This window comes from Phocoena phocoena, chromosome 11 (genome assembly GCF_963924675.1).
Source record: "Phocoena phocoena chromosome 11, mPhoPho1.1, whole genome shotgun sequence".
Classification (NCBI taxonomy): Eukaryota; Metazoa; Chordata; class Mammalia; order Artiodactyla; family Phocoenidae; genus Phocoena; species Phocoena phocoena.
The window spans coordinates 87,793,013-87,815,476 of record NC_089229.1 but is presented as its reverse complement, the minus strand read 5'-3'; the positions used below and the strand labels follow the sequence as shown (position 1 = coordinate 87,815,476).

The 22,464-nt window shown below is 36.8% G+C and overlaps 1 protein-coding gene across 1 annotated transcript in view; it reads right to left on the bottom strand.

The window, feature by feature from the left end:
* Window positions 1-319: 319 nt before the first annotated feature.
* Window positions 320-22,464, bottom strand: part of PLCZ1 (phospholipase C zeta 1) — a 42,993-nt gene continuing 20,848 nt past the window's right edge. The window contains exons 6-13 of the mRNA XM_065887345.1: window positions 20,546-20,695; window positions 17,232-17,471; window positions 15,829-15,976; window positions 10,827-10,943; window positions 9,568-9,740; window positions 6,310-6,442; window positions 1,177-1,326; window positions 320-405 (exon numbers count right to left, since the gene is read on the bottom strand). Coding sequence (XP_065743417.1) covers window positions 320-405; window positions 1,177-1,326; window positions 6,310-6,442; window positions 9,568-9,740; window positions 10,827-10,943; window positions 15,829-15,976; window positions 17,232-17,471; window positions 20,546-20,695 — 1,197 coding nt within the window. The remainder of the gene's footprint in view (window positions 406-1,176; window positions 1,327-6,309; window positions 6,443-9,567; window positions 9,741-10,826; window positions 10,944-15,828; window positions 15,977-17,231; window positions 17,472-20,545; window positions 20,696-22,464) is intronic.

Here is a 22,464-nt window from a genome sequence, read left to right as displayed (position 1 = left end):
ACCTATCTTATACAATCAGACATATTTTGGCATCTTGTAAATTCTACTAATTAAACATGATACAAGCAAGTTGAAAGAGCAGCCTCAGCAACAGAGGGGCAGGAGAACTTGGCTGACGAGAATGCCATACTGTCGGGACCCACTGAAGTTTCTGTTTTGTTTCCACTGTTCTATTTTGCATATTTAAAAGTGCACTGGCTCAACATCTCAAAATAATTAATTTGCTTTATGTTAGAAAAAAAAGGGGAAAGATATGGACACCCATTCTGGCTGTTTTATTGCGATGTACAGCTAACACCGTGTCCGGCACCATTAGTTGCTACCTGACATACCAAACATAGATAAACAGGGAAGCAGGCTCAAGACTCTCACCCGTTTTGGAAAACAGAGGAACACGACGGTAACCTGCAAAAAGAATCACATTTGATGAGAACGATAAAAATAAATTCATCGACAGTGGCCCCAGTAGTGCTCCTGAGAAATAATACAGTAAGCACGTATAAAAGCTAGGACTACGTAGTTATATTCCATCCCATATATTAATTTTCCCCCAAAGTAAAATATCTGACGTTTCTATCCCGACTTCCTACTAAACACCACACAGCTCACACTTCTCCTCCCTCAAAGTGCAGCGTCTCCAAAATTAGCCACCACCCTTCTGCTTCAGAAAGACTGTTTCCTAGGTATATCTCAGATGGTGGTAGAAAAGTAAAAATAAGGATAGAATTGGGAGCACAGTGTAAGTCACCCCTGAAAGGTAACTGCAAGGCAGCCCTGGAAAGACTCAAGAAAAGAGAGCCTTGGGCTCCCAGTACCTCCTCAGGTGGGAAGAAGGACTCACTGCTTCTCCCTTCTGTGCAGTTCCCATCCTTCATTCCTTCACGGTAGTCATGCCTACTCTTAACTGAAACAAGAGAGCTATGTCCATGTAGAGAAATTCTCATACAAGCCAAGTTTGTCTAATTAGTCTTCCTAGAAATCCCACTCCCCAACCCCACCTTCTGTATCAGAACACATTTCTGTAATTCCACTGGGAGAAAATATGTGTCAATACATAAATTTTCCTTTACATCTGACTGTCATGGAGAGAGCTATTTGGTATATAAAAGCGTGTCTTTGGTAAACTCCAATTATATATAAACATTAGCACAATCATCTTACTTTTAGGAATATTACCTTTGTTCATGCATAGAACTGGTAGAGTATATTGCCCAAGAAATTCATTTCCAGCTATTAAACCTTGATTTTCAACAACAAAACGTATCAATGCCAATTCTGGCACCTGAATAATAAATGTGAATGTTTCATTCCATCTTGGACTAAAAGCTGAAATATAAAGAAAGAGATACAACCAAAAACAATCAAACACCATCCCTAGAGAAAAATGCATAATATCTGTTCTCTAAAATTCTTATTTTCAACACTTTTAATAGTAATAATAAAAGCTTGGGGTTTAAAGCACTCAAATTTTTAATGCACCCAATGACAAAGGAATAATAATGACAATAATAACACTTATTAGGTGTCTACAATTTCTGGGCAATATTCTAAAAACTTTAAGCAGATAATCTCATTTAATCCTCACAAAAACCCTATCAGGGTTATTTCTATGCACATTTACAGATGAGAAAACTGAGCCACAAAGATGTTACATAAGCTCTGAAGGGTTTCACATAAATAGCCATTAAGTGCTTGGGCAGGGAGTCAAACAAATGGAGTCTGATTTCAGAATGGAAACGTTTCACTATTATACAATATGACTGTTGAGTTCCAGCATTTTATTAACAAAGAAACTGAGACATGAGGAAGTTAAATAACATCATTTTTCTATATCAGGTCCTATTATGAGAAGAGCTCTATAGACAGTTGTTGGAATGAGAGCTCACTAATGTTTGCTCTCAAGTCAGCTCCTGATCCTTCTTTTGACTAACTGCTCATTTTAAAATCCAAAGTCAAGGAGGAGCTTCAAGATGGCAGAAGAGTAAGACTAGAGATCCCCTTCCTCCCCACAAATATATCAGAAATACATCTACATGTGGAAACAACCCATACAGAACACCTACTGAACGCTGGCAGAACTCAGACCTCCCAAAAGGGAACAGACGCCCTCAGGCAACCTACATGTAAAGGCGGGGCCAAATCCAAAGCTGAACCCCAGGAGCTGTGAGAACAAAGAAGAGAAAGGGAAATCTCTCCCAGCAGCCTCAGGAGCAGCGGATTAAAGCTCCACAATCAATTTGATGTACCTGCATCTGTGGAATACATGAACAGACAACGAATCATCCCAAATTGAGGAGGTGGACTTTGGGAGCAATGACGTTTTTATTTTTTTTCTTTTTCTCTGTTTGTGAGTGTGTATGTGTATGCGTCTGTGTGTGACTTTGTCTGTATAGCTTTGCTTTTACCATTTGTCCTAGGGTTCTGTCTGTCCTTTTTCTTTTTTTCTTTTTTTTCTTAGTATAGTTTTTAGCACTTGTTATCACTGGGGGATTTGTTTTTTGTTTGGTGGCTCTCTTTTTTCTTTTTTTTAATTACTTTTTAAATTTTTTTAATAATTATTTTTTATTGTAATAACCTTATTTTATTTTATTTTTCTTTCTTTCTTTCTTTCTTTTTCCCTTTTATTCTGAGCCGTGTGGTGGACAGGTTGGTGCTCTGGCAGGGTGTCAGGCCTGTGCCTCTGAGGTGTGAGAGCCAGGGTCAGGACATTGTCCACCAGAGACCTCCCAGCTCCACATTAATATTAAGCGGCAAAAATCTCCCAGGGATCTCCATCTCAACGTCAAGACTCAGCTGAATGTGGATTTCTAACCTCTAGAACTGTGAGAAAATAAATTCCTATGTTTTAAGCCAACCAGTCTGTTTTTGTTGCTGCTGAAGCAGCCTGAACTAAGACACTGAGTAAGCATGAGTTAGAACTAAATTTGTGGTATCTTTGTATGGGTTGTTTGATCTAACCCAACCTGTCTGATATAATCTCCCCATAAACATGAACTACTTCTATTTAATTTCAACTCATTGAGCTTCATCAAAACAAGATGATGAGGACACAGGGAGGGTGAAGGGTAAGCTGGGACGAAGTGAGAGAGAGGCATGGACATATATACACTACCAAATGTAAAGCAGATAGCTAGTGGGAAGGCACATAGCACAGGGAGATCAGCTCGGTGCTTTATGACCACCTAGAGGGGCGGGATAGGGAGGGTGTGAGGGAGGGAGACCCAAGAGCGAAGAGATATGGGGATATATGTATACATACAGCTGATTCACTTTGTTATAAAGCAGAAACTAACACACCATTGTAAAGCAATTATACTCCAATAAAGATGTTAAAAAAATACAAAGTCGATGAGTAATTTATGTCCTTAGCAAAACAGATTATCCCAAACACTCTCTTGCCAAACAAGAAATCCAAATTGTATCACAATGTGACCCAAATCAGATAAAAATTAAGCATAATTGAATGGAATCAAGAAATTCACATCCAGATCAAATATACACTCTTATTTAATAAAAACTCAAAAGTTCAGAGAAAAATAATGTATTATTTTTCATTGTACAAAGGCAATGCTACACCTACTACTTCAATAGATCTGTCCTTTGAGTTACATTTCAAGAAGTATTGAAGTATTTATGACTAATTGTACCATACCTATGTTTTCTATGGTGCATCTGTAGTCACAAGTGCACATTTACTAGGAAGCAATCCAGAATGCAGTCTATGCCCGTAAAAATATTAAACAAACTGACTCACACTGAAATAATAACCATCCTACCTTGCCCTAAGAAAAGAAATAATTCAACAGAGTGTAGGGGCAGGTTTAAGAGTCAGTTCTTTACAGACACTGAAAATGTCTGCACGAAATTCTTATACTAATTTATTCTTCCTCCTCCAACCCTCCTTCACCATATTCTCTTTCACTCTTTCATACACACACACACACACACACACACACAATCATATATAGACATATATGAAAGTCCTTTTAGTGTCAAAATAAAATAAATAAATAAAAAATAAACCAGAATACCAAATTTGCTTAGTTACAAATAGAGTTAAAAATCACTTCCCCACCTTACCCAAATGCGATCGTTTTCCTCCCAGACTCTCATGTCTTTCATTACCCTACGATTACCCTAGTAGCTAAGTGATCTCAGAATCCCTCCTGTCCAGTTATCTACACCCTTAGTCTTGTTAGTCTTCCTCACATGCATCCTCCATTCCTTTTCTGACGCCACAGCCCTTGTTTAGGACCTGACTTCTACATGCTCTAACCGTGAGATCACATCTAACGCTATTCTGTATTTCTCATCTCTCTCTCATACACTTCGTCCTCTCTACTCTGCAGAAATGATCTCTGGAACGCTCAACTCTCTTAGTGTTTTGTATCCTTGTTTAAAAGTTTTAATTTTATTCATTTTATACAGAAAAGAAAGTTTCTACTACCTTATCATGGCTTTCACTATTTTCCATGACCATACCCAAGGTAAATTTCTCATTTTATCTCACACTAATCTTTCTTAAGTACATTGCATTTGAACTTCTTTACTCTTCCCTAACATGTTTGAATTTTGTTTTCTCCATGTTTTAGCACTCAAATTACTACTTTTGCCTTAAATTTCCTTATCCTTGGGAATTCCCTGGCAGCCCAGTGGTTAGGATTTGGCTCTTTCACTGCCATGGCCCAGGTTCAATCCCTGATCAGGGAACTAAGGTCATGCAAGCCTCTCAGCATGGCCAAAAAAAAAAAAAAAAAAAAAAAAGAAAGAAAGAAAAGAAAAAGAAAAGAAGTTCCCTTATCCTCAATCTCTATAAAAATTCTACTCATTTGCCAGAACCATCTCGAAATTTGTCCCTTCCATACAATTCTCTGTACTTTCTTTAAAGCACTAATGACTTTTTCATAACAGTTTTACTTATATTTCATATTCCACACTGAACTGTAAACTATCTACAATAGAATTAGTTGGGACATACATAAGAATGCAGTTAATAAACAGAGATTTGAAGTTTTTTTGATACTTAGAACCAGGATTTTAATATAATGGGCCCAGTAATGTCTGATGAACCAAACTGAATTTCTGTAGGGATATTCTCATAAAACCCAGGGATGCAATCAAATTTCTAACGAGAGCTAGAATCATAGTATTATATAAGGGGTGCATTGAATAAATAAATGTTCTGTGCATTTTGTCATGAAGATTCAAGTAAGAGGATGGAGAAAACAAGGGATAGGTTACTAGAAGCTTCCTGATAGCAGTTACCATTTCTTGACACTGCCATTTCAACTCTAAGGGGTGCCAAATAAGGCAGGAAGTCATCACTAATATCCCTTCCCACTGATAACATAGGATGAGGTAGCAAAACTTCCCAAACCTTTTTTCATGCCTTTTGCACTAGGGGCCATGCTGGAGGAATATTCTGGATTTGGGAGGAGTTGAACGTTGGACATTTGTCGGGGGGGGGGGGGTATTATCACCAAAGAAGAAGAAGTCTACTAAGACTGCACCTGCTTCTCTGTCTGTGCCATTTAGCCTGGAGCATATTTCCAGACTCTGAAATGAAGTCCACTATATTTTGGGAATATCCACTCATAGAAGATTCTAGACTCAAAGGATCAGTTGCAAGCTCTCTTCCCAGGTGATTCTAAGAGTCAACCCCAAGAATCTATACTTTTCTAATTTCCTTCATGATTTCAACTTCAGAGAAGAAATAACAATGTCAGTACTGTATTACCTAAACTATCATGGGATGCTGGAACACTGAAAATCTTACCAAAGTCATTTCTTCCATTCCTACATTTCCCTTCTGGCAAAAATGACTGAATTTTTTATCCAAATACTGTACGAGTAAGTTTCTATGGCATCCTTAGCCTGAGTCAGAAGCCACAGACCTCTGATCTAAAATAATTCAAGTAGTGAAGTAAAACTATGTAACATGTGGTATCAGAGAAATCATAAGTTCTTTATTTTACACAGAGGCTAGAAGCTAAGTAGATTTGCAGCTATCAAAATGTCACTCTTAATTCAGTCATACAAGGAAACATAAAAAGGAAGTAAAAATGGAAAAGCCACTAATTTTTCAGGTCAGATACATTTTTGTATCTGTAATCTGAAAATACATCTAGCCAACATTAAGTCACTGTCAAATTGTTTTTGCTGCATATAACACTTTGGTCATCTTGAACATAATGCAAAACCTTTTCCTTATGAGTAATAAATATGTATCAAAACTCTATCGATATATAAGTTTTAAGCTTTTCAACAAGAAGTCTAATAAATGTTCGATAAGATATATTAGGAGCTCACCATTTTTTTTAATTACACGACTCTGCTGTTTCATTTGATCATTTGGAACTCCCAAAATTTCTATAATCACGAATGTGTCAGCTTTGTTAGATGATGAATGATAACTGGGAGGCAACTGGATCCCACTGATGAGCTGCAGAAGAATAAGGGAATTCAAGAATTTAGCAGAATGTCAAACGGCACCACTGCTTAATTTCAAAATAAAATAGGTTTTCCAAAAATCATGATTGACTAAGTCATCTCCCACCAAGAAAACAAGCAAACAAAGTAGAAAATAGTGCCAATTATTAATTTTAACTCTTTTATCCTCAAATATCAATAGATGAACACCAGGAACATGTCTAAATTATTCCAGTTTACCAATATGTGATTATAATAGAATCCACATTCTCCAAGATTGATGGTCCAACAAATATTTTTATTTTAAAAGCATTGTTATGATTCCCTTCTACTGTAATTCAGGCTGAGCCGCTTCAAAAACATGAACTCTTTTCAAATTCATATTGTATGTATACAACAAAAAAACTGTAAACTATAAATACAACTTCTGAAATATAAGAAAAAACACCACATAATTTCCTATGATAGCATTCTCTGACAGTATAATTTATATGTTTGGATAATTTATCATGAAATTTTACCTTACCCATTGCTTTCCATATTATCATAAGTAACCTGAGTTTGACAAAATCAATTATTTCATATATATATATTAGGGACTGGATAGCAGAAAATGCTTAACAAAGTAACTAATAATAGTTTTATTTAGTCTTCTATTAGTCAAGCTAATTGTTGAAGCACAGATTTGTTTTACTTTAAGGAACAAAGTCCGAATTAAAAAAAAAAACAGTATTTGAAGTGTACTAGTTTATAGAGTGTACTAATGTAAAAAATTGAGACATGATTTCAATTTCTGAAGATTATAATAAAGAGGAACAAATAAATAATTGTTGTGAAAAAAGAAAGAAGGAAAAGAAAAAAGTGCCAGTGTGTAATTTTTTCCTTCCTACATCCACAAATTATGGCATCAGCTAGAAACCAGAGTAACTGTGCAAATATTTAACAACCAGAATGGAACAGGCATTCATCAATAAGCATAATTAGATATCAAGGTAACTTGAAACAACATTGGCTGTGAAAAACTAGTACACTGATAGCAGAGCCTATCAGCTGAATATAGGCCCTCCAGGTAACAAATCCATATCAGTATGGAGAAGGTGCATACTGAAATAGAATTTAGAGATTTATTGTTCAAATAATTTGTACACTCTGATTCACAAAGCCCTTCCAGGGGCCGCTGCAGAGGATGGAGGTCAAACAGAAAACCCTTAGTGGTCAACCAGATAGTTCTGCTTTCATCTATTGGTCTTATACATGAGATTTTAAACTTAGAAAATGATACCTTAGTTTTTATAAGCTTGAAAATAACTGATTTAATCCAAAGTTCTCTGTTTATAGTTGACAAAGAGTAAACCAGAAATGTTACATGGCTTCATCAAGGACATAAGAAAGCTAATGGTAAAACTAGGCCTTTTTATTCCCAAATCATGCTCTCCACAATTTGTGCAAGTCATAATGTAATCACAAAGCTCCCTAGAACAATCAGAACAAGAGGGGAAGACACACATGGCTATGGCAGCAGCTTCCTAGGAAAATCATCAACCCTGCCTCTTTCACACCATGTCACTTACACCCCTACATGAGACCTCTCAGAATACAAACATGGCATTTGTAAACACCTATGCATACCAGCTATCCTCCTTCTTCACTTTCTCAATAAAAGAGCACATATATTCTCTTTAGTATTCTCAACTTGAAAAAGAAATCATTCATTCAATTAACCTACATGTATTGAACATATACTTTGTGTCAGTTACTGTGGATAAGGGTTGAACAAAACACAGTCCTTATCCTTAAAGGACCCTCAGACAAGTGGGGGGAGAAAGACAAGTATAACAAGTAATTATAATTTACAGTGTGGTAAGTGCCATAATGTATGCATGTATAGGGTGTTATGGAAAAACAGAAGAAAACTTCAAAAGAAGCACAGGAAAAAGCTTTCGAAAAGAAGTGACACTTAAAGTATTGAAAAATGAGTCAGAATGCAATAGGCAGATGAAGGATGGAAGAGTAGTCCAATCAAAGGAAATAGCATATGCAATACATAGAAGAGTCATTATGGACAAAAAAGAAGGCTTCCATACAGTTTCGGAATGGGTTGAAAGGCTGGAAGAAGTGAGAGATGAGGCTAGAGGAGTAGGACAAAGCCAGACTAAGAAAACGATCAGGAGACACAAATAAATATTAAGTAGGCATGGTAAGATTAGCACTGCAGCAAAATCCCTCTGGTTGACTTGTGGAAGATGGACCAGGACAACTGAGACAAGGCTCCCTGAAAACCCCTTAGGAAGCCAAAGGAATGGAGGTGATGACAGATTCCTAAAAAGAAGACAGTAACAAATGACATCAGATCAAGGGGATGGATAAGGAAGACATTTAAAGTGAGATCTACAGAACTTAGAAATGGATAGGACATGGGAAGTGACGGAGATGTGGAAGACAAGAATAGCTCCACTTTTCTTGCCTGAATTAACTGAGTCAAGGAATTTGACTCAGTTCACTGAGATTTAAATAAACTAGATTTGATGAGGAAGGGATGTTCAGGCTTTAATATTTTAAGTTTGACAAAATATTGGTAAGGAGTCTAAGTAGGCTATTAAAAACAAGCCTTTATAGTCCAAAAATGAAGTCAGATTTGAGCATTGTTTGGGGTTGAAACAGTGAATGTGTATAATGTGAATGTGTATAAAAGAATACAAGGAGGATGTTTAGTTTGAGATGAGGATTAAGAAATTCTTTCTCACCCACAAATGAAAGTGAGAAAGAATCGCCTGCATATAGATTAAAAAGGAAAGAAGGAATCCACAGAAGCACATCAATGAGATTTGTGTGGATCAGGAAGGGATCTGAAAAAGTGGCTGAAATACCCCATCTTCTCACTAGAACAACAACTAGAACAACTAGACTAGTTCCTCTAAATTAGAACTATGCAATTTTTTTCATTCATGCAAAAAGGCAACAGAAAGACATTTTTCAGATATGGAAGGATGCTGAAATACCACCCACCTACATTACCTGAAAAGATTAACAGAAATTTAAAAGGCATTAAAGAAAATCAATAGAACTAAAAATATTAATGCATACTATCTAGCTTATATCATAACCAATAAAGGTAAAAGAAAAAGTAATGAATCTTACCCTTATCATAAGTATGACTGGATTACTGTCCATTAGTGCTTTATTTGGATTAAACTTTGTTTTACTATCTCTTAGGAAGTGTGGTTTCAAAATATATCCAGAACCACCATTATCCAAAAATTTCCCATTTTGAAGATCCATAGGCAGACCAGGGGTCTGGAAATTTAAGGCCACTGTGAGGGAAAAAGAGTATTTTGACATTGTCAGGAAATAGAGGGTATATCTAAAGAAACACAATTAAACAGTTTACTGAAACCTAATCATGGATTATATATCTTCGAACATTGTAAGAGCAAGCATTAGCCAAATAAGTCATGATTTTTAAACCTTTCTTTTTGCCATGTCTTTGTTAACATATGATGGTGAGTTTCAAAATTTAATCTGCAAATTATTTTACAGCTTTGAGTTAAAAAATCAAAATGGCTTACAGCATAGATTATAGAAGAGCAATGTACATGTCAGAAAACATTCAGGAAATATGAGAGTAAAGAAAATCAGTCATTAAATGCTGGAAGGGAAGACACCAACCGTATCATAAACTTTCAGGTCTAAAGAGGTACTGTAATCACTTGAGGAGAAAGCGAGGAACAGGCAGAGCAATAATTGTTGTTAAAATAATAGAAACAACTCCGTATAGGCTGGTAAACAGCCACTATATGCAGTACCACCATCTACCCCCCACTGCCCTCCCCCGCATCCTGATCCCACCCCCTCCCTCTCTGAAAACCTATGGGCCTTGTCACAATCCAGCAGCAGAAGGGTTAACACCTGGCACTTTCTGACTGGTTAGTCCCACTGGTACACCAATTGATCAGTCTGGAATAAGGAGAGTCAGTCAAGGACAAATAAAGCTATGCAGTCTTACTTTTCAATACTATGAATGCAGAAGTGATTAAAGTACAAAAAGCAGAGGCCACTCGATTTGAAGAGGCCCTTAGCAAATCTTTCAAGCAAAGGACTCTATCTTCACTGTTCTCTTACATCTCTTTTTGGTTTCTTTTTCCTATTCCTAGAATTCCCATGCAAACTCCTCACGAATTTAACCTCCATGCTTCTACCCTCACCTATATTTACCCTTTTCAACCTATTTAGGAATAACTTCAACTCTTGAAGCCAATGATTCATCATTGCTTGACTCCAAAACACCCAGGCTCGAAAATTCTTCAAAGGAAGCTCTTTTCATGAATCTTTTATTAATTCACAAAATGAATTTATTTTATTTTATTTTTGCAAAAAACTCAATATCCTATGTAACATACCCATTTGACAACCTACATTCCAAAATTCTTGAGGATTAAAATTAGAAGAGTCTGCTCTTGTTGCTTTGGGATATATTCTGGTAATGAACTTTGTGGTGTGAAGAATAAATTCATTGGCTAAAAAAAAGAAATTTATTAAAACATTGCAAAGATTTCAAATAAACTACTATGTCTATATATTTATTTAATTCTACAACAGTTTCAATAATGTTGATGTCTATTGTCCTGGCAGAAATATTTGCAATTCATGTAAATCAAAATAAATTCATGCCTTTGTTTGGCCGTGTAATTCACTGTTATCGAAAAGTTAATAATAATTTTTATTAAACAATTTTATGTAATTATTCACTCGAAGAAAGAAACAATTGGATAATATATTTCTTTTTGTTCACATCCAAATTAATTTCACTTTGACATAGAGTATATAAAATTCCAAAATAAAATGCATCCATTTTTGAAAACAAAAGTATCTTAACCCATTTTGGTTTTTTTCACTTTAGTTTTCATATTAGGAAAGAATTGCACAGAAGTCATATAAAACTATGTGATGTCATCCAAGTTAATCAAGTTGAATATTTAACAGATCCTCAGGGCTGAAAGGGACCTTAAAGTTACTCAACTCAGCTTCCAGCTGACCTTCTAACCACCATAGTACCTTTCCCCAAAATTCATTCAATTTGTTTGCATCCCTCCATTGAAAGAGAACTTGAAGGACTTCCCTGGTGGCACAGTGGTTAAGAACCCACCTGCCAATGCAGGGGACACTGGTTCGAGACCTGGTCCAGGAAGATCACACATGCCGTGGAGCAACTCAGCCCATGCACCACAACTACTGAGCCTGCATGCCACAACTACTGAAGCCCGCACTCCTAGAGCCCATGCTCCTCAGCAAGAGAAGCCACCGCAATGAGAAGCCCGCACACTGCAAAGAAAAGTAGCCCATGCTCACTGCAACTAGAGAAAGCCAGCGTGCAGCAACAAAGTCCCAACGCAGCCAAAAATAAATAAAGTTATTAAAAAATAAAATAAAAGGTATTTGTTCTTCAAAAAAAAAAAAGAGAACTTGCTACCTCCCAATACTTCTGATTATTTCAAATGTCTTCCTTACAAGGAAAGGAAGACAATGTCTATACTTGAAGCACACACACACACACACACACACACACACACACACACACACACACCACACACACACTGAGTCTGTTTCAGTTGCTATACATATTCTTTATGTTTCTACTTGTATTTTTTTACACATTTCTAGTAATTCTATTTAAATCACTTAAGATTCAAAACTAATTTACACCATTTACCACTGGACACCCCTCAAATTTTTGAACATAGATTTTATGTTTCTCCAAGGTTTTTATTCTTTCACTAAGCAGATCCTTTTCCCACTACTATTTCTGCTAATATGGTGACCAGTCATGGAAGAAATGGTTATTGCCTATGTCCACTCTATTTGCTCTTCAGGCTAGAACAGAATCATTGCCACTCTCATCCTAAAAACTGTTCTTTAGGAAGCATTGTCAGGTAAAAACTTACAGTTATTGAAGTTAATAATTACAGTTAATTTAATTAACTCTCAATTTTAGAAGTTATCCTCTCCTTGAGGAAAAGTTCACTTTGAAGCTACCCATGTACAAATGCACTTTGTGTGCCCAAGTGTCATGGTCCCTTATCCAGTCCTAAACTAGATGTCTATCTGTTGATAAAATACGTACTCTTCTGGGTCTTAATTTTTTTCATCTACAAAGTGCTAAACATGAATGATCACTATGGACCCTTAACATGATTTTGTTACTTCTGAGATTTAGAAATTAAACATGCTATTTTTTCACATAGCATGAGAAATGTGAAAAATAAGAAAACATAAGAAAACAACATATAATCTCACCACTCAATTAACAGCCCTGATAACCTCTTGGTATATATATATTTCCATTCTTTTGTCATATGTATATACATATTTTTAATTGAATCTTATTGTTTATTCCCTTTTATAAACTTCCATTTTTTAACTTACTAACACGAAAATCATTCCATTTCAGTAATATTCACCTACGACATTATTTTTAAATGACTGAAAAGCATTCACACATGAAAATTTCTGTTTCTGATTTTTCCCTATTATAAACTTAATGATGTTTATTGTTTTTAATGATAGACATCCTTGCAGAACATCTTTGCCCAATCATTAGTTATTTACTATTAACTTTTGGCACAAGAAAAATATTCTATACTCTTTCCAAAGAAATGCTGATGCTATATTTTATGACTCTGCTCTGAACTACCCAGTCCGTTTTCAGATTTTGAGCAAGTGTTTAATATGATGAGAGTGAGAGAATTATAACGACTTTTGCTGTGCCCAGACGTCCTGTCCCCATGAACAACAACAACAAAAACCATCCGATAGTTTGAAACAATGGAGGCTAGTAAAGTAGGTCATTCATATTCAAACTCTGTTGACAATAGTTCACAGTAAAAATCACAACCCAACACCACACACACACACACAAAATTGTTTCACAAAACAATACTTACTCTTCCTGCCTACAATACATCTTATCCATCCTATTATTTTGTTCTATTCCATTCCATTTTGTTCTATTCCATTCCATTCTACTCTATTCTATTCTTTTAACTGTCATGTAGATCTACTGAATTGACTTTCGGTCACAAGCCTCAATTTAAAAAAAAAAAAAAAAGCCCTATAATATAGGATCTTTCTAATAGGCAGTTTGAGGAGATAAGCTAAAGCATGCCTCAAAACCCTAGGGTTGGGCTTCCCTAGTGGCGCAGTGGTTGAGAGTTCATCCGCCTTCTGATGCAGGGGACGCAGGTTCGTGCCCCGGTCCGGGAGGATCCCACATGCCGCAGAGCGGCTGGGCCCGTGAACCATGGCCGCTGGGCCTGCGCATCCCGAGCCTATGCTCTGCAACGGGAGAGGCCAAAAAAAAAAAACCCTAGGGTACCAATGGCCAGACAAATTAGGTTAACCAACAAATATACCAGAATCTGCATTTCCTAATAGCCAACAGCTTTTCTCAAATCAGTCGCAGGTGCTGATTTCTCTGCCATAGCGCTTCTACATAAGACGGTAGATTGCAATTTTAAAAAGGATATGGAGAGTCACCTGATTTGGATTATTAAGTTAATTGACTGTTGAGGCACAGGGTAGGCTGCCCCTAAAATGTGCTTCAGTGGCATATTGATTATTTTGAATTAAAGTGACTTAAGAAATGGCCAATGCAAGAGGGACGCTCTATCCCTCCTTTCTGTCTCCTTCAAAGCAGGAAATAAATGTCTCATGTGAAAGACGCACTCCCTGCGTCTGAACGTAGGACACCCTTCCCACCAAAGACAGGGAATTCAGGGCTGAGAAGACTGTGAAAACAAACTTTGTGACTTCTTTAATTTACTACCCCAAGCCCAAACGCTGTTTGAATTCTTCACTAATTGGTCACCCAAAACCTAAGTTTCTTTGTCCTGTCAATTCCTCACAAATTTATTATTTCTTTGTCTAAAAAGTATAAAACCTGCTGACATTGGTCACTTCTTAGTTCCCATTTATATGAATTAAATTTTGTTTCTTTTTCTCCTGTCAATATGACTTGCGTCAGTTTTATTAGTAGTCCAGCCACAAGAACTCAAGAAGAATAGACGGAAAAAATTTCCCCTCCCGACAGACCATCCCTTTTTAAGTTGATGATATTCCCTGCCATATAAGTCTGAGAAGAAGGTAGCGTCTTCTTCCCATTCTCTTTCCCTGTTGTGTCTCGGGCTCTACCAAGCAGAATAAACCCACCTCAGATGTAGAGTCAGGAGACAGTGAAAAGAAGATGCAGAGACACATGGTCCCTCTGCAGGTACACAGCCATCTGGCAGTCTGGCCTAGGTACCATTTTTTTTTTTTTTTTTTTTTTTGCAGTATGCGGGTCTCTCACTGTTGTGGCCTCTCCCGTTGTGGAGCACAGGCTCCGGACGCGCAGGCTCAGCAGCCATGGCTCATGGGCCCAGCCGCTCCGCGGCATGTGGGATCCTCCCAGACCGGGGCACGAACCCGTGTCCCCTGCACCGGCGGGCGGACTCTCAACCACCGCGCCACCAGGGAAGCCCCTGGGTACCATTTTTTCCCTCTTCTTCACCTTAGAGATACAGCCTCCCAGTCTATTTAACTCTACCGCTTAGTGCCCACCGAGTCCACAAAGTTCACCCTGGGGGCTTCCCTGGTGGCGCAGTGGTTGAGAGTCTGCCTGCCAATGCAGGGGACACGGGTTCGAGCCCTGGTCTGGGAGGATCCCACATGCCGCGGAGCGACTAGGCCCGTGAGCCACAATTACTGAGCCTGCACATCTGGAGCCTGTGCTCCGCAACAGGAGAGGCCGCGATAGTGAGAGGCCCGTGCACCGTGATGAAGAGTGGCCCGCACTTGCCACAACTAGAGAAAGCCCTCGCACAGAAACGAAGACCCAACACAGCCATAAATAAATAAAATTTAAAAAAAAAAAAAAAGTTCACCCTGGCTCCAGTCTCCCTGCCATAAGCCTTTATCATCTCCTCCCTGCAGACGGTGTCACCCTTATGCACTAACAGAAGCATCTTTCAGAAACACACAGGGGATCGTGTGACTCCTGAGATTTCAATCTTTTCCTACTCACTTTGGATTGTAGGACAAAGTCCAAGTTCCTTGTAATTTGGCTTTGCCTACCTCTGTAGCCTTGTCACTCACTGCTCTCCCATGTAAACTGCTCACCACAGCCCCTCCCAACAAAGTGTCCATACTGGACATTCTCAATCAAAATTTCATGACTTAAAATAATGGTTGAGTTCTGTGAAATAAAACTTAATGCGACCTGAGGCATATAACCCTTTTTAAATATGTTAAATATGTTGAAATTGTACTAGAATATAGTTTTTGTAAACATCATTGATCAATTTTGACACCTTAAAAGTGAATATAACTTGTTTAAACACTTCATCTATGTGAATCATAAGAACTTACCTCTCAACTTTGAAAGTTTTCGGGCTTGTGACTCCCCAATAGAGTTACTTTCATTAAATTGTTGATACAGTCTTGAATGGTGAAAACTTCTGAACTTCTCAATTTTAGTATAAATAACAAGATCAGATAGGGCCGTAGCTATTTTTAACTTTGCGGTGAAAAAAAAGGCAATAATTTCATATTTGCACTCATCATTTGAAAAATTATTTTTTCAATAAAGAAAATACGCTTTCAAATCAATGATTTTAGTCTTTTCATAAGATTATATCCTCAAAAACTATTTGGATTGGGTCAATGTGAATATGTTCTATTATGACAACATTTAATGTCAATTATGAGACAACCTAAACCTAAAATCCCAATTAATGTAATAAGTATTGAGGATGGCAATTATTTCTATTTCCTTTATCCCAAAGGTCTTAGTTTAGTATCATGAATTCTACAAATTCAAGAATTTTAGTCATGAGTAAATATATTTCCAATGTGATCTAACATTTTGGAATAACTTCTGTTGTATAGTACTCTATTGCTCTTCTCTAGCCCAGTATCTATACCCTTTGCACTTCTGTTAGCCCCTTCCAAAGTGTTCTTCTTTTTTTTTTTTGGAAAACACTTCTTGCGCATGCTCAATCCATGTGCGTAAGTGTCGGTAACATGGACTGGGCCTGGCTAACCAGAGCTCTGCATTCCCCACAGTAAGTGGCTCAAGGATGTGTACAGCTTGGATCATAGCCAATGTGCAAAAAGAATCTGCTTGGTCAGCTGAGAGATAGATAGGCCTTCCATTGGATTTGAATCTGAAAGCATGTAAAACTGAAGCTTGGCAAAGGCTTGCACCAATATAGGAAAAGTAGGGCCAAAGTTGGAGAAAGAAATTTCTGTGGACTTTGTTTGATACACTTCAACCAAGTCATTCCTGAAATTAGAATCCCTTTCCCTAAACTTTTCATTTCTGTGGACCAACTGAATTAATTCACATTTTACTTAAACCAGCTGAATTAGTTTTGTATCCCTTGCAACCGTGTATACCTTCCTTTGTCATGCTAACTTGTATACTTAAAATACTATATAATATAAATAGTGCTTTTCTTGTCTCTGACAGTATGATCGCCTTCAGAGCAGATACACCATCTTTTGTACACTGCACAGTGTCTAATACATAAGAAGGCATAATATTTGTTAGCTGTAGAGAAAAAAATAATCACAAACAGCTAATACAGGAAGAGATGACTTCTAAAACTTCTTGTCCACTGCTAGTTTTTTCCAAACAAATTTAAAATAACAGACTGAAGTTATTATAAGTAGGAAAAAGATGTTTCCTCCAAAATGTTTTAAAACTACTCAACAAAACAATAAGACAACTTTTCAATCACTTGTAAGGCTTTCGCAAAGCCTCATCTCACCTTTTTCTTGAAGAGTGGAATTCCGACTGCCCCTTTTGACTCTGCCTCCTTTTCCAAATCATCTTGAAAAGCATCCGATGGTTCTGGTCCTTTGGCCTCATTTTCCTCCTCCTCTTGCTCTGCCTCCTCTTCTTCTTCACATTCCTCTACCTGACCATGCTTATCAGAACCTCTCCTTTCACGGGTTTCCCTTAAAGTTCCTATTTTCTTGTTTCTAACTAATATTTTGAATTTTAATGCCTACAGAAACAATTCGAAAGAAAGATACAATTACACATGCACAGGTAAATTTGCACTTGTCATTGTCATCGAAAAGTCTTTCATCATATTTTCAATTTGCCCACAGTAGTAAGATATGTAAAAGCTCCATCTTTTTTCCATATTCCTAAAAACCTAATAGAAACCAGTGATATTATTGTATTGACCAAAATTCACCAAAAAATACACCTGTAATGATTGGGGCTTTCTTTTCTTTTCTATTTCTTCTACATTCCATAAATTATTACTAGGCACAAATTTGAAATACATGAAAATTATATATATATAATTTTCTATAGATTATCATTAAAATTATATAATTTTATATAAATTATTATTTATATAATTATATATATACATATTTTCAATGTTACAGAAGTTAGAATGTTATAACTTCTGGTAGTGAATGCTTCAGGTCATCACTCTCTTATCCAACATTAAAAGTATTATATGAGATCAGGTATATAAAAATGCCTATTATAGTATTTGACATCTAGTAAAGACTAAATTTAAGCTAAAGATTTATAAATCTTCACATTTCAACTGTACTGCATACGAGCATCGTCAACTTAATATTTCCTGCCCATCAAAACTAGGAGCATGGCAAAATTCACCATCTGGGTCACTCATTCTAAATCCAAAGCCTTCTGGTTCCTTTCTTTCACTTACTTATTTCTGCCCTTTTCAAATATTAATTTAACAAACATACTTAGTAAGTGCCTGGTACGTTGTATATAATGTTACTGGGATCTACCCTATGAAGAAAAATTCTTTTCTTATTATAATGTTTTTATGTATGTATTTATTTATTTATTTTTGGCTGTGTTGGGTCTTAGTTGTGACACGCGGGATCATTGTTGCAGCATGCGGGACCTATGGTTGCGGCAGACGGGCTTCTCTCTAGCTGTGGGCTCTGCAGTTGTGGTGCATGGGCTCCAGAGCACATGGGCTCTGTAGTTTGTGGCACGCAGGCTCTCTAGTTGAGGCGCACAGGCTCAGTAGTTGTAGCACGTGGGCTTAGCTGTCCCGCGGCATGTGGGATCTTACCACTGGACCACCAGGGAAGTCCCTAAAGTTCTTTTCTTTGAGGAGCTTTGATTGCCCTTCTCTTTGTCATCCTCAGGTACCCACTCAAATTATTCCATCATCTTGGGTCTCCTCTCTTTTACCATGACCCTCGTGTTACTAATACAGAGTTTACCAAAGTGCACTCTGCAACCACAAGTGTCAAAAGCATCACCTGGGGTGCTTGTTAAAGGAAAAGATTTCTGCAATCTACTTCAAAATTAGAGAACCAGAATCTTGAATTGTGGGACAGAATTATGTCTCTTTAACAAGTCTCCAGGCAATTCTTTTGTATACTGAGGGCTAAGCACAGTATGAGAAAATGACTTTATCTCTAATTTCTCATTTACTCATTGGAAAGCATCTCCTTACTTTAGTGTGGAAGCAAAAGCTTTAATGGAAATTATATATCTGAGTACTAAAAAACAGACTTATAAATAATAAGGAGGAATTCTATTCCTAGAAAACTGAAATTATTATTATAATTTCCTGAATTAGACCATGACTCTCAGATTTAATCTCTGATGATGTGTTTACAGCACTCTGCACAAGTTGTTTAATATTTCTTTTCTGTCATAATTGAACACATTTAGCCTGTGAGCATTCTCATCAGGTGAAAGAGTCACAGTTTGTCCATTTGTTCAGTTTATTTTTCTCTGTCTTAATTCTATCGTGAGTCCTATACCTCTTGTCCTTAGTGTCGTAACACTTTCATCTTTAAATTTTCTACTCATCTAAATAAAATAAAGAAAAATATAAAGGCGGATATTCAAATATTACAAATATATACTATATCTACCAAAATGATGACATGTCAAAATTAAACTATTGGTTAGGGGTGTCAAAAAAGAAAAAAGTTCATTTATCACCTGATAAAATTTGGGTTGAGGAGAATGGACCAGCAGAGGAAACTGAAGAGTGGCCAGAGAGGAATGAGGAAGGCCTGAAGAATGTGGTGTTACAGAAGGAAGTGTTTTACGGAAAGGAAGGAGGCATCCATAGTGTTGAATGTTGTCAAGGCAACAAGTCAGAGGAAGGCTGAAATAGGTCCGTTAGAATTTACTGGTAGTGGGTACTTCTACGGTGGTCCAGTGGTAAAGAATCCGCCTTTCAATGCAGGGGACATAGGTTCAATCCCTGGTTGGGAAACTGAGATCCCACATGACGCGGGGCAACTAAGTGCCACAGCTACAGAGCCCATGTGACCAGAAGCCCAGGCGCGCCAGTGAAAGACCCCACAAGCCTCAACAAAGATCCCACGTGCTGCAATTAAGACCCGATGCAGCCAAAAAAAAAAAAAAGATAAAGAAAATAAATATTAAAAAAAAAGAATTTACTGGTAGGAAAGTGATGAGCACACTGAAATACTTACTTGGTGCACATGGAAGAGAAAGCCTGATTAGGTAGGTTGTGAGGAGACAAGGAAATGAAAATTTGGGTTCAGAAAGGAAATAATAAAATAAAAAGATAGCTGGAGTAGAAACTGCAATCCTGAGGGTAGGGTGTGGGTGCTTTTTTTAAACCAAATACTTGAGTATGCTCAACTGAAGATGGTAAGACATCTGTAGAGACAGGGACATTGAAAAGAGCAGATTAAAAAAGGGGGAACCTGCCACCCAGATGCTGAGGTACTGGGCATGAATTCTATTTACAGCCTAGATCTTTGCCTCTTTCTTAGCCTTTGGCCTGTAAAACATACCAAATTCCTGTGGTCTAATATTAACTGACTTGAAATTTTGGACACATGGGATATAACGCACAATTAAAATGTGAATTTTTAGGTGTATCTCTATATATTCTCTTTATCAAAATGTACTCACCTACATGCTCACGGGACTATTTCCTCGGAAACACATTGCAAAGATACACCTCTATAAATAATCAAAACTAAGCATTTGTCATTGATCTCTAGCCCAGTTTCATGGGCCAATACAATAGTAGCATGTTTTTTTCTCTTTTTCTTAACCTGAGCTTCTCAGACAAAGTGTTACCTCTGGTGAAGGTAATTTGTCTGGAAAATCATCAAGAGTATCAGAAAGCAAGGCGTCGCCAAAAGTAGACTGCAAATTGTCTGCCATCACTTCTTGTTGGGAAGGGGAGCAGTGATTTTCTAAAGAGAGCACCACTGGGTAGTCAGATGTCTAAAAAATTAACCATTGCTACAGTTATTAATCAAAACTCCTCAATAACTTTAATGCAATTTATAGAAGCACTTAATTTTAAAACATTTCTAATGTTCAGTACCTTCGCAAAATTATTACGTTTTCTTTAAACTGAAAATAGTTTTGAGTCTGACAAAACAGGGAACATTAAATCTGTATAAAAAGGAAAATTATTACTATTTGCATTAGAAGTATAGGAAAAAAAACTGAAGCACCCAACAGTTGGTACTTGTTTAAATAAATTATGGCATATCCTTTTAAAGGAATGATATAACTCTGTCACAAAAGAGGTAGAGCTATATATACTCTACAGAAAGTTATCTATGATCTAGTCTTATGAAGAAAAACAAGTTGCCAAAGAGAGATTCTACATTTTTTTTAAAACTACATATATATGTTTAGATATTTTTAGGAAAAACTTTAACCCTGGTAAGTTAAAAAAAGGTTAATTTTCTACTTTTTCAATTTTAAATTCTATAATCAAAACTCATTGCTTTATAATTAAAAACAAAGATAAAGGTATTTCCAATCTTTAATAATAAAGAGTATCTAGTAAGTAAAAGTGACTCTACAAAGATATTTTCTGTCCTTAGTCACCACTGTAACTTTTAAATTTGTCACAAAATAGTGAACAGCACTCCTTTTGGGATCTTATTCAAAATTATTTTCTTTATTTTGTTTCCACATATAATTATCAGGACACAAATTTACCAATTTAGAATAATAAGAAAAGGAATTGCAAGGTCTGCTGCATTATTACAGACCTTTGATATATATGTCATATGTTACATATATCACATATAATACTATGCCTTATTAATGTATGAGTATATTAATTTCTTATGGCTGTTGTAACAAATTGTCATAAACTTGGTCACATGAAACAACAGATATTCATCTTTTAATAATTCTGGAGGCCAAGATTTTGAAATCAGTTTCACTGGTTAAAATGAAATCAGTTTCACTGGCTAAAATTTCAGCAGCTCTAGGGGAAATCTGTTCTTTGCCTTTTCCAGCTGCTGGTGGTTGCCAGCGTTCCTTGGCTTGTGGCCACATCACTCCAATCTCTGCCCCTCATCTTCACATTGCCTCCTCTTCTGTGTGTATTAAATCTCCCTCTACCTCCCACTAATAAGGATACATATGATGGCATTTAGGGCCCACCCAGATAATTCAGGATAATCTCTCATCTCAAGATTCTTAACTTCATCACACCTGCAAAGACCCTTTTTCCAAATAAAGTAACATTTATAATTTCCAGGAATTAGAACCTAATATCTTTGGGGTTCAGCCTAAAAAATGACCTCGTAAATACCCATGTACGTATATATTGACTCAGTCTAATATTAAGAGAATAGTGTAAAATTCTTTTCCCAAATATAATAAGTGATTTTGAGACTAGGCAAAGTGAAGGCCTAGCAAATGGATTTCTTGATTAGGCCCTGACTTCACTCACTGGGAAGAACTCATTTTTTTTTTTTTGTCTTCTGTGGTCTTTGGCTCCACCCTCTGGGAAGATCCTCTGGCGTTATCCTCCTTGTTCATATCTAAAGCATGTGCTGAGGAGTTGGCTTTCCTTAAAGCCAAGCCACTTTGCAGCTCACTTCCTGACCAAGCGTTGTTTTAAGGTTCACCTAACAAGTCAGAGTTATGTTTGGTTTAGTTTTTAGCAATACAACTTTCTCAAAAACTTCAGTTTCATATGTTTGTTTCTAGTAAGTCACATGTGTCAGTAACTATATCCAAAG